The sequence below is a fragment of the Canis lupus genome, chromosome 30 (assembly GCF_003254725.2).
Source record: "Canis lupus dingo isolate Sandy chromosome 30, ASM325472v2, whole genome shotgun sequence".
Classification (NCBI taxonomy): Eukaryota; Metazoa; Chordata; class Mammalia; order Carnivora; family Canidae; genus Canis; species Canis lupus.
The window spans coordinates 29,606,854-29,619,601 of record NC_064272.1 but is presented as its reverse complement, the minus strand read 5'-3'; the positions used below and the strand labels follow the sequence as shown (position 1 = coordinate 29,619,601).

The following is a 12,748-nucleotide window of genomic DNA, read 5'->3' as shown; positions in this document are numbered from 1 at the left end:
AGCCCAGCACCCCTAAATTTTTTTTAGCATAGTTGTTGTAAATGCTTGTATTTTTTAAAATGAACATAAAAATAAATTAGAAATATTAATAAAGATATAAACCTTGATTTTTAAAATAGTGTTTAAGATATTATAAATTTTGGAGACTGATGTAGAGGGTCACATATGTGTTCTGTTTCATAAGATTTAGAGACTGGGTTCCTAATTCTTCTGTAATTGGGAGAGAAGTTAGACCAAATTAATGCAAGATAGTAGTTAAAAAGAGTTTGGAGGTTGAGTGTATTGCATTATCATACCTTCTTTAATTTTATTTACAGATTCCATTGCAGACTCTCTGGATGGATAATACCATTAAACTTCTGGATTTGGTTGAAGTTAATAGTTCAATCCTCACTGGTACTAACTCTTGAATAGCTGATGTGGAAAATATCTTCACTGTTCGCCATTTGAAAATGTGTCTGTTTATCATAGGTCACATTTAGTAAAAATAAGGATTTAGTTTGTGTCAGTTCAGTAATGATGATACTTTACATTCATTGTCTTACTTTTTTGGTTGTCCATTCACATGTATTTTTTCAGTCATCCTAAGAATGTGGAAGTAGGCAAAGCAGTGTTACTATCCCATGTTAAGCTCTGTGATTTTGTACACTAAGATTTTCAAGAAATGCAAAATGACTTGGTCAGTTTCATTCTGCTGAATATCATAATGAAAATCCCTGGGCAGCTCAGTGAGACTCCTAGGCCTGGGTGTAGCATTTTATGACAGTCCATTCTAAGGGCCCATCAGTGCCCTCCCAATATGGTGGACTAAAGGAGTGGGAGCCACAAAGGGAGCTGGTGCAGCTCAGAGGGAGTCGGAGTGCCCCAGGGATCTAAGAATTGGGATTTGTTGGGTCATGGATGGAAGGGTCAGCTTAGATCCTAAGCTTCCTATATACCTCACCACTGGTAGCTAGCTATTTCCCCCAAATGGTCAAAACTTCTAAATTCGACGTTTTTATGTTGATCTTTGGGAGACTGGGTAAAGGACTGGCAAGTTCCTATATGTATATAGAAAGCTTACTTTTGGGTTTGAGATACAGAGCACCATGGCTCCATCATAAGTTTGGATGTCAGGGTCAGGACATCAGCAGTTACACCCTCCAGTATTAGTACTACCTCCCGGGATGTTTTTTATTTGTAAACAGCATGAAGTTGCATAATTATTTATTCTCTCTCCTATCCTCCCCTACCCCACCAATTCTTTAGATCCAAAATTAACAGGACAACCTGTTATTCCAGGATCAGTCATATACCACAAACAGTCACAAATACTGCTGGTTCGTTGCAAGGTACATTTTCCTTTAATTTTAAATTATATTTGTTTTACTAAATTTATGGTTCATCATCTTTAGTTAAGACTTCACTCACCTGTTTATTCATCAGATTGAGCCAATGGACAGTTTAATTTTTCTTGAGAAATAGTAGAATCTCGGGCAGCCCCGGTGGCGCAGCAGTTTGGCGCCGCCTGCAGCCTGGGGTGTGATCCTGGAGACCAGGGATCGAGTCCCACATCGGGTTCCCTGCATGGAGCCTGCTTCTCCCTCTGCCTGTGTCTCTGCCTCTCTCTCTGTGTCTATGAATAAATAAATAAAATCTTAAAAAAAAAAAAAAGAAATAGTAGAATCTCTAGGATAATTTTTGAAAGTGATGCAATTTTACCCAGGCATGATTACTGAAAGAAGATTCAGTAACTTTAGTGCTTTCTTAAAAGAAACTTGTATATTCTCAGTAGTTCAATTTAATTAACAAGTTCTTGTTAATAACTAACAAGTCTTGTCCAACTAGCAACTCATCCTGCTAATACAATGATCACAGAAGACAGCCATATCAGAGTACCTACCTGAACCACTATAGTACGGGTATCCTACTTGCTTTTACAGTTTGATAGTGGTTAAAGAGATTTCTTAACCTATTTAAAATGACTTTAGAACCATTATTATTTTATGACAACGGCCTATAAAATGACCATGTTTCTTCATCTCCTGGTGTTTTCTGTCCTACCATGGTTATGTGCAATGTTTTGTGCTCCAGAGGCCATGTTTAAAGTATGTGATAGGGTGATCCGACCTACACAGACTGTGGATACAGAGCCCCCACATCAGCCTCTCTTCATCTTTCTTCAGTTTATTCCCAAACAGTGGAGGGTGCACATGTCTGCTGTCCTTGTCTGGGTCTGTCCTTGCAATGTCTATATTGCAAATCTGCAGTTTGCTCTCAAGAAGCAGCGGAGGTTGAGGTTGTCTGAACATGTGAGTTTAAGTTCCACCAGTTATGTCACCTCAGACAAATCACTCACTTCTCTGGGCATCAGTTTTCTCTTCTAACATTAGTTCCCACAAGGGATGATATTGGATCTGCCTACTTTTAGAGTAGTTATATTTCTGATGACCAATCCTAATAAGATATGTGGGCATATTCTGAACACTGTAAAGTACCATCCAATATGGCACTCGTCTTTATTCTGTCCCCTTTGTGTTTAAATTTGTTTTATTTATACAGATCTGTATATTTGTTATCACTTGGTGTAAACTTAGAGCCAAAGAATCATATATGTTACTTGGTACAGTGCTGTCTGCAGCTAGGCATTTGGTAAAGATTTGTAGGTTTGTTTGTTTTCATGATAAAGGTTGTATAAGCTAAAATTGCCAGTTTTGCCATCACTGCCTGTTCACTGTTGTTTGCCCGTTAGGATGGCTGGATTGGTGTTCGATCAGTGATGCTCAAGAAAACACTAACAGCTACTGATTTCTACAATGGATATCTGCACTCCTGGTACCAGAAAGATTCCCAAGCTCAACCAAGCCAATGCAGATTTCAGACTCTCAGACTTCCAACAAAGAAGAAGCAGGGGAAAAAAATTGTTGCTATGCAACAGTGCATTAAGTAGTTAAGTAGATGGACAAGAACCTACTACATATTTGTAATTTATTAAAAGCCTTATTTACAAGGAATTACCTTGACTATCAAAGAAGATGACACTGTTGGAGGGAAAGAAGATTATTGTCAAAAAGATGAATTACCTCACTTCCCATTTTTTGTTTAACAGTAGTTAAAAACTTTTTTCTATTTGAATAACCAAAAAAGCTTTAAATAAAATTTGTATTTATAATGTGAAACTCAAGGAGGTTTTATCTTTCCCTAAAAGTAAATGCAACTAATTAATAACTAGTGTGTGTGTCTGTATACATACTGAATAGAGGTTCTTTTTTTTTTTTTTTTTAAGATTTTATTTTTTCATGAGAGACACAGAGAGGCAGAGACACAGGCAGAGGGAGGGGAAGGAGAAGCAGGCCCCATGAAAGGAGCCCAATGCAGGACTCAAACCCGGGATTCTGGGATCACACCCTGAGTTTCTTTTTAAAAAAGTGCATCTAGGGGATCCCTAGGTGGCTCAGTGGTTTGGCGCCTGCCTTTGGCCCAGGGTGTGATCCTGGAGTCCCGGAATCGAGTCCCACATTGGGCTTCCTGCATGGAGCCTGCTTCTCCCTCTGCCTGTGTCTCTGCCTCTGTGTGTGTGTGTGATGAATAAATAAATAAAATACTAATAAAATATTTTAAAAATAAAAAACTGGGATCCCTGGGTGGCTCAGCGGTACAGCGCCTGCCTTTGGCCCAGGGCGTGATCCTGGAGTCCCGGGATCGAGTCCCACATCAAGCTCCCTGCATGGGCCTGCTTCTCCCTCTGCCTGTGTCTCAGCCTCTCTCTCATGAATAAATAAATAAAATCTTAAAATAAATAAATTAAAAAATAAAAAAGTGCATCTATTTAAATTTTTTAGATCATATGTCCCCGTTGATTATGCTATCAATTTCAGCAGTGTTTAATTCTACATTTCTGATTTTCAACAAGCAATAAAATCAGTTCTTTAAATTTATCTACCATCTAGTTTTCATAAAATAGTAAACATACATAATATATAATCATCTCTGTCACATGAATCTGTACTATAAATTCATATTTCACATCTAGGTTTTCTTGAAGTAGGAATATGCTAACACTTTTCAACTTAATTATGCAATAAAGGTTATTGAGCATCTGGTCTGTGCAAACTCATCTGTCTCCAAGAGATTCAAGCACTTCTGGAGCAGGAAGGGGAGGTATAGTGGCCAGCTGTTGAATTTTTGAAAATCATTACATACCAGCTCTTCCTGCCTAGATTCTATCAGTAAAAATCTTTTCTCATTCACTAATTCATCCATTCCACATTTATTGATAGGGTGATCATATAATTGGCCATCTAAATTAGACACGTTCATGAGTAAAGGAAGCACTTACAATAATTCCTGGACAACAGGCATAAACCAGGACTCTCCCAGGCAAACCAGGTTGTACGGACATCTGTCCTATTTACTGAACATTTGCTGTGCTACCAGCCTTTGTGCTGCTTGCTGAAGATTCAGAGATTAAATAATATTTGATACCTTCAATCTACTGGTGAGGCAAACATGTAAGCAAATATAATACTGTTGTGAATGCCATAATGGAGGCATAATGGAAGCATTAAATCTCCCTCAAGGGATTCGGGGGGAGGCTTTCTAAAGAAGGTAAAGCTGAATCTGGTTCTAAATCATGAGTTCACCATGCAGACTTAAGGCATTCTAGTGTGTATAGAGAGGCACAATGGCATAAAAAAACACTATCTCATGGGGGTGGGGTATGGAAGTGTGGTTCTTAACTGGATGATGGGAACATGAACAAGCTTTTTATTATCAATCTATTTTTATTATCAATCTTTTTAAAATTATTTTTAAAGGTTTTATTTATTCGTAAGAGACGGAGAGAGGGCAGAGACATAGGCAGAGGGAGAAGCAGGCTCCCTATGAGGAGCCGATGTGGGACTCATCCCAGGACCCTGGGACCACGCCCTGAGCTGAAGGCAGATGCTCAGCCACTGAGCCATCCAGGCGTCCCTATTATGATTCTTTAAACCATTAGTTTGCTATGCATTTTCTTCAATGTATGAGCTAGTTATACACTTACAGACATATATGCACCTGGCTGGGAAAAACTAACTGGATCACAGAAGAGAAACGAATGGCAAGTTAAACACGGGGGGAAAGAGCACAGTGTTTTGAAGAAACTGGAAGAACTGGCAGGAATGGAATAGGATGGATGGAGATGAGACTGGGAGAGCAAGACAGGAGGGCCACTTCACGGAGGGTTTGACCATGAGACTTTGGACCTTCACGGAGGGTTTGACCATGAGACTTTGGACCTTTGTCTGCCATGCAATAGGGAAGTGACAACCCGATTTGTATTTCAAAAAGGTGACTTTGGTAGTGGGGCAGAAGGTGGAATGGAGGTAAAATGTGTGGCAGGAAGATTTGGTGGGAAGTTAGAAATGTGAAAATCTGAACTATAGCTGCAGTTATGGGGAAGGGAGGAAAAGAATTTACCAGATTTTTGCTATAGAAGTGAGAATGTGGTTATTGTTCAGGTGTTGGATTCTGATGGAGAGTTTTGGCTCCACCACTGATTAGCTTTTTGATCTCCAGTAAGTCACTAACCTCACTGAACTTTAGTATCCTCATATGTGAAATGGGGCTGAAGAGAAAAAACGCTCCGAAAGTCACTGAGAATTAGTGCCTGTGTGAAAGTGCTTTTTTGCTGTTGTTTTCCAGGTAATATGCATGGAGCACTTACTTTCCTCTGTAGGGGCTGCCGTCATGGTACGGAATTCAGAGAGAACGAGAATCAGTACCACCTCGGAGCTTGCAGCAGTGCAGTAGTGGTGACTAGAGGTAAGGAAATGCCCACTCAGACACTGCCACAGGGAGTGGAGAACCTCACTGAGGGCACCGCTTTCTCTGATCTCTTACAGTCTAGTGGTGAATGGTCTCAGGGCTGCCACCCCACGTTCTGGGCAGAGCCTCTCTTGTTTTGCTAATTACCATTGGCCTTCCTGGGTAGAATCTTTGGTGTCAGACTGCCTCTAGCCCTTGGCCAGACTGTGAGTCAAGACCTAGTCCAGTCCCAATGATTTTACCTGCACAAAACACATTGCCTAATGCCAAGCAGGGGGCTGTGGGTGAGGCTGTGTGAGCTGGAAAGGGAAGCGGGCTACCATGATTGGCATGGTTGGTATACCATGAAATACCTTTCATACCTATGAAATCTTGAGGCAAGAGGGCAAGACCTATCTCAGAGAGGGCAGTTTCCCATGCAGAGATCCTCGAGGCCATCCTGGGCCTAAAGGGCAAACACCAGGTTTAGAAATGCCATTTGCAGTTGGCAACTCATTTTGACAACGTAAACGGTACACATCCCAGCTAAGCCTCAGGAAGCTATATTTATAGTTTCAGGCCCTCTATAGAAGCCACAGTCGAGGGCAACCCAGGTGGGTCAGCGGTTTAGTGCCACCTTAAGCCCCAGGGCCTGATCCTGGAGACCTGGGATTGAGTCCCATGTCAGGCTCCCTGCATGGAGCTTGCTTCTCCCTGTGCCTGCGTCTCTGCCTCTCTCTCTCTCTCTCTCTCTTTCTTTCTATCTCTATCTCTATCTCTCATGAATAAATAAGTAAAATCTTAAAAACAAAAAACCACAGTCCAGTATGACTGAGCAATGTTTCTCAGCTAAGCCAGAGTCACCTGGAGTACTTGTTTAAAACGTAGATTACATACATGCATACATAATATGTAGGTTCCTTTTCTTTTTTTTCCTTAAGTAGGCTCCATCCCAGCACAGAGCCCAACATGGGGCTTGAACTCATGAACCTGAGATCATGATCTGAGCTGAGATCAAGAGTCAGATGCTTAACAGACTGAGTCACCCAGGTGCACCAAAATTTTAGATTCCTGAGCCCAACTGCAGACCTTCTATCAGTCTCTCAGGATGGGACTCTGCATTTAATCACACTCAACAAGTAATTTTTATGCTAGAGTAGTAACAGCTTTAACTAGTTTAAGAGGTGCACATGGAACTATGTTCTGACCCCTAGGTCCAGGATCCTCCCAGGAACACAGCCTATTCTGTGCTCTGGCTTACAGGATGGATCACAAAAACATTGCCTCCTTATGCAAGATGCTTCTATATTGGTTCTTGTCATTGCAGAAAAAAAAAAATCAGACTGAAAACAGAATTTAGTTACTTATTAAAAGTTGGGTGACCTAGGACAAGTTACTTAAATTCTTTAATGATTTCTTAATTTACAACAAGGGTGGGGATGCCTGCGTGGCTCAGAGGTTCAGCGTCTGCCTTTGGCTCAGGGCACTATCCTGGAGTTCTGGGATCGAATCCCACAGCGGGCTCCCTGCATGGAGCCTGCTTCTCCCTCTTTCTGCCTGTCTCTCTCTCTCTCTCTCTCTCTCTCTCTCTGTGTGTGTGTGTGTGTGTCTTTCATGAATAAATAAAATCTTAAAAAAAAAACAAGGGTAATAATAACTACCTTGCAGAATAGAAACACACATCGAATATGCCCGAGAAACTTCCTGGCACATAGTAGATACTCAGTAAGTGCTAGATATTATTGTCAGCAGAGTCTAATAATACTGCTGCAATGCCTTCTTTGAGCCTTGCAACAATATTTTCTCCTCTGGATGGCAGCAACAGCTTGCTGAGATGCCTTTAGACCAACAGGAAGAAAAGAATTTTAGAATAGGAAAGGTCCTATGATTTAGTAACTCATTCATTTAAGAGATGATGAAACAAGGACTTAGTAACAACTAGCTAGTGACAATACTAGGATTAGAACCTCAAGACCACAGTAAATTCTGTTAAGAATTTTACTCGTGGTTTGGTTTGGGTGACAAGAGTAGTTTATCTGAGCATAAAATCAAGTTCTTGATAATGGCTGCCAAGAGATGTTTATTATTTTATACTTTGTATTTAAGACAGCACAGTGTCTTTTCACCACTTTTCTTAATATTCATCAAACAATTTCAAAATGAAGATATAAGATTTCTTATAAAGAAAGGCAGAGACTTAGATTCAACAACCATGGCATGAGCCCTGGCCCTGCTACTGACCCTAAGTCTAGGCTGGTTAATCACCCTGTCTAAATATGTTTCCTTATCTATGAAATGAAAATTGTACCTACTTTGCAAGGGATGTCATGAGGAATATATATATGTAATGCACCCAGCACAGTGCCTGGAACATAGTAGGTTCTCAAAAGCATTATTTTTAGCTAACATTTACTGAGTGCTAGCCAGACTTTCAAGGACTTGACCTGAAGTATCTCATTTTATTGTTACAAATAACCTTGTTGGGACACCTGGGTGGCTCAGGGGTTGAGCATCTACCTTTGGCTCAGGTCATGATCCCAGAATCTTGGGATCAAGTCTCACACTGGGCACCCCCCACAGGGAGCCTGCTTCTCCTTCTGCCTATCTCTCTGCCTCTCTCTGTGTGTCTCTCATGAATAAATAAATAAAATCCTAAAAAAAGAAGATTTTCTCATTTCAGTTACTATTTAATCACTGTCCTTATTACCTCTAAGAATTCATAAAGTTTTCTAGAATCCTACAGATAGAAGCTGCTTTATTTTGTAGTATAATAGTGCCGTTCTTGTTTTCCAGGATTCTTTACTGCAGCTTTTCTTGCAGAAGATAGATTGTCACATTGTTATTTACAGAAGAAACATTAATGAAATGCTTAGTTGTCAGATGATTTTTTAAAATGTGTTACCTTTGCTTAGGCACTTTTATATTTAAAAAGTTAACAATGGACAAATATTAGCTTATCTAAGAAGGTAAAATATTATTCCTATAGAAAGGCATTTTTGTGTGCAGGCTGCTTTTTTTTTTCTTTTTAAAGATTTTATGTATTTATTCATCAGAGACACATATACACGGAGAGGCAGACACACAGGGGGACCTGATGTGGGACTTGATGTGGGACTTGATCTGGGACTCTAGGATCACGCTCTGGGCCGAAGGCAGGCACTAAACTGCTGAGCCACCCAGGGATCCCCCACAGGCTGCTTTTTAAAAGTTTGATTGGAAGGGAGAGGCAATGTGGGGGGGGGGGGGTTACCAGAAAAGAACAGCTTTGAAACAAGGCTATTGTAAAGATTCTGTGATATACCTGTCATAAACATATAGAATCTAAAATCTTAGACTTGTTAAGAATTTAGAGATAGGGACGCCTGGGTCGCTCAGTGGTTGAGCACCTGCCTTCAGCTCAGGGCATGATCTCAGTCCCGGGATCAAGTCCCACATAAGGCTCCCTGCATGGAGCCTGCTTCTCCCTCTGCCTGTGTCTCTGCTTCTCTCTGTGTGTCTCTCATGAATAAATAAATAAAATATTTTTTAATTTTTAAAAAATTTTTTAAATATTTATTTATTTATTTATGATAGACAGAGAGAGAGAGAGAGAGAGAGAGAGAGGCAGAGACACAGGAGGAGGGAGAAGCAGGCTCCATGCTGGGAGCCTGACATGGGACTTGATCCCGGGACTCCAGGATCATGCCCTGGGCCAAAGGCAGGCGCTAAACCGCTGAGCCACCCAGGGATCCCCAATAAAATATTTTTTTAAAAAAAGAACTTAGAGATCATTTAGTCTAACCTTGGACTCATTTCACAGAGAAGGAAACCACACTAGAGAGAAGAAATGTCTTGCCCAAGAATAAAACTCCAGTTTCTTAACTCCTGGATAATAATGAATTATTAATTATAAATCACAGTAGGGGTACTTGGGAGGCTCATTCAGTTGAGCATCTGCCTTGATTCATCTCAGATCATGATCTCCAGATCCTGGGATCAAGCCCTAGTCAGACTCCCTGCTCAGCAAGTAGTCTGCTTCTCTCTCTCCTCTCCTTTCCCCCATCCTGCACACACATGTGCTCTCTCTCTCTCAAATAAATACAAATCTTAGAACAAGTTCAAATAAATAAATAACTGTATATACTTGTTTGATAGGACCTTAGTTCAATACGTAGGAAACTATAGAAATAGACACACCAGCATCTGTCTCGGGCAGTTCCAGAATCCCTACTCTGTGTCTGATCCCTATAATCCAGTGAGGCATGTATCCGACACAGACTGAGTCTGGCAGTAAGGAAACAGCCTTTATTTTCAGTCTTGGGTCTCAGCATAATTTGATATATAACGCTGTAGTCAAATGTATCCTGGGCAGCTTTAAAGGATAGTATTCCGAGAACTGGTATTACTGTGAAAAACTAAGTGTTTAGTTTCTCTTTCACTTTTTCACACATCTGTGGTTTGGGGGGCGGGTAAAATAGAGGCATTTCACTCTGGTGGGTCAAGTGGAAGAGGCATTCTAAGAGGAGTAAAGAGTATATATAAACACCTAGAGGTTTGAGACCTCATAGGGTATTTGGGGCCCTTTGAGAGAGCCAGACCTGCTCTTGCCTGTGGACCTTGGACTTTAGCTTGAATAGAGGAGGGTGCTACTAAAGGAGAAGCAGGGCTTAGACCATGAATAAAGTTGATTTTAATTTATTTTTAAATCATACAATAATATATGAACACATTCTTACATAAATTCAAATGCTAAATCTAAAGCCAAAGTTCTTCACCCCCCTTCCATCCTCCAGTTTCTCCTCAGAGGTAACTGTGCATAAGAGATATATCTAGGATTATTTTGCACGTGTGCTTTAAAACAAATATTATCCTATCAAAAGATCAATTTGAAGGATAGATCTTCAGTTTGGGCAATTCTGAGAACCAGATGGCCATCTGTTTACTTTGCCTGGAGTTCAGAGAGTATTTTGTGAACATTCTAGTTTTTAACTGAGGTTCTCACACAGGGATTGGTGCTGTGGGAACCATCTGGAAGACCCCAACCATGACAGCTGCAAACCCTCACAGCCATATCCCCCAGGTCTGCCTGCACCAGGGCCTGTCCTGGGTCAAAAGTTTGCTCCCTGCAGTTGTGCAATTACAGGACAGCTGGAATTCACAGAGATTAAATGTTCCTTGTTCAGATTAGGGAATGGATAATGTGCCTGCCATGTGTTATAGGACAACTGAAGATCCAAACATGACCAAGGGGTACTTTTCTCAGGGAAAGAAAACATTCATTATTTTGGGTTTAATCTTTTACATTGTAATAAAAGTTCACATGTAACAAAACCTACATAATGAGATGGCTTTTCATTATCAACAGTCAAATTAAAAATTATCATCAAACTAACAAAATAAGGACTTTTAATATATTTAGGCATATCCATAGCTTAAATCTCACTAGGGCTGTTACTAAAGTGAGGTCTAGGAGTGTGAGGAGTAAGGAATCCAGTGTTAGGAATATGTGTGGATAGATATATTTATTCTCTCATTAATTCATTGAAGGTACATTTAGTACCTACTATGAGCCAAATCATGTGCTAACACACTGGTTGGTTACTCTGTTCCTTTTGCCCTAAATTAAAGCTCACAGACCACCTCAGGAGACAAAAATAATGAGCATCCATAACAGTCTTTACACACAACCAGTGCTTTGGCAATTATTCCATTCATTAAACTATTCCAAAGTTTTGAGGGGAAAGCCACAGGTTAAAAATCTTCTGTAGAAACATGCCCTATACACCTACCTGGTGCTCATTATAAAAGACCACTTCCTATGAGAATTCTGAAAGAAGTGACGAGTTGGGGAACAGGAGGCTAACGTGTGATTGTGTTCTTGGGGGATGCATCTGCAATTTGTTGGAGTTCTAGACTGGGACCCAACATTCACAAGCAGGAAGGCAGAGATCATGACTAAGGATTCCAATTTACTGAGATTCTCCCCTGACCTTAATCCCATAAACAGTTGCTGTTTATGCCAAAAGCTTTAGCAGGGTATAAGCTTTCCCTAAAACAGATTAGGGAGAGCCACTTTCAACAGGACCTTGTTGCAGGATCACAGAAAGACTTCAAATAAGATTTACATGTTATCCAACCTTATTATACATTCTTTCAGCAAGCTGCCAATGTTTTACTGTAACCTCTACCAAATTTTGCTTAAGAAGAATGCTTATAGGGCAGCCCGGGGGTGGGGGTGGGGGGGCTCAGCGGTTTAGCGCCGCCTTCAGCCCAGGGAGTGACCCCGGGGGTCCTGGGATCGAGTCCCACGTTGGGCTCCCTGCATGGAGCCTGCATCTCCCTCTGCCTGTGTTTCTGCCTCTCTCTGTCTCTCATGGATGAATGAATAAATAAAGAAGAATGCTTATAAATATATTAACATTCCCTATTCCTTTAAGGGGAAAGTGATGCAGGAGCCGGAGGCCTGGTGGGAGCTGTTCTCAAAAATCCTCCAGAAAGCGCAAGTCTGCAAAGAGCAGTGAGAGCCTTACAGGGTAAGACCACGGAGGGCGTTGTGCCAAGATGGGAAAAAAAAAAAAAAAAAATCTTGCCAAGCAAAGACAGTATACAAAGTGCTGTTCACCAAAACTTGTAACCCAGGGGGGTGGTCCCCCAAAGCTTCACGTGGCGGAGAGAAAACGGTCCGCACCTGCTTCCTCCAGGAGGGCGCGAACTGAAGGCAGAGGCAGGTCCCAGGTGTCAGGCGCCCCCGTCTGCCGCTCGCACAATCTCTCCCTCGGTGCCCGCAGCGAATGGGTGACCTAGGGCTGACCCAGGGGCAATTCGCACCTCCCCCCAGCGCCCACCGCCACCCCGGGGGCGGCCGCCAGGTCCCAAGCGGCAGGATGCGCAGAGAGCGCCGAGTCTCTCTCCCGGCTCCATCCCGCCCCGTCGTCATGGTGACCGCCGGAGCCACGCAGCCCCGCCCCTTCCTCAGGACGTGGCCCCGCCTCCCCCGAACCCG

General features: G+C 41.7%; 1 protein-coding gene and 1 long non-coding RNA gene across 3 annotated transcripts in view; one reads left to right on the top strand and one right to left on the bottom strand.

Moving 5' to 3' along the window:
- MTFMT (mitochondrial methionyl-tRNA formyltransferase) overlaps nt 1-3,158 on the top strand; it is a 26,973-nt gene extending 23,815 nt beyond the window's left edge. Inside the window, exons 7-9 of one of the 2 annotated variants that reach the window (XM_025472478.3) lie at nt 318-396; nt 1,249-1,331; nt 2,732-3,158. In XM_025472478.3, coding sequence (XP_025328263.1) covers nt 318-396; nt 1,249-1,331; nt 2,732-2,929 — 360 coding nt within the window. In that variant the 3' untranslated portion in view covers nt 2,930-3,158. The remainder of the gene's footprint in view (nt 1-317; nt 397-1,248; nt 1,332-2,731) is intronic. The other variant, XM_049104220.1, reaches the window with a different exon arrangement.
- LOC125754043 (uncharacterized) overlaps nt 1-12,671 on the bottom strand; it is a 19,503-nt gene extending 6,832 nt beyond the window's left edge. Inside the window, exons 1-3 of the long non-coding RNA XR_007407296.1 lie at nt 12,434-12,671; nt 1,411-1,615; nt 297-584 (exon numbers count right to left, since the gene is read on the bottom strand). This is a non-coding gene — a long non-coding RNA (uncharacterized LOC125754043). The remainder of the gene's footprint in view (nt 1-296; nt 585-1,410; nt 1,616-12,433) is intronic.
- Between the last annotated feature and the right edge of the window lie 77 nt (nt 12,672-12,748).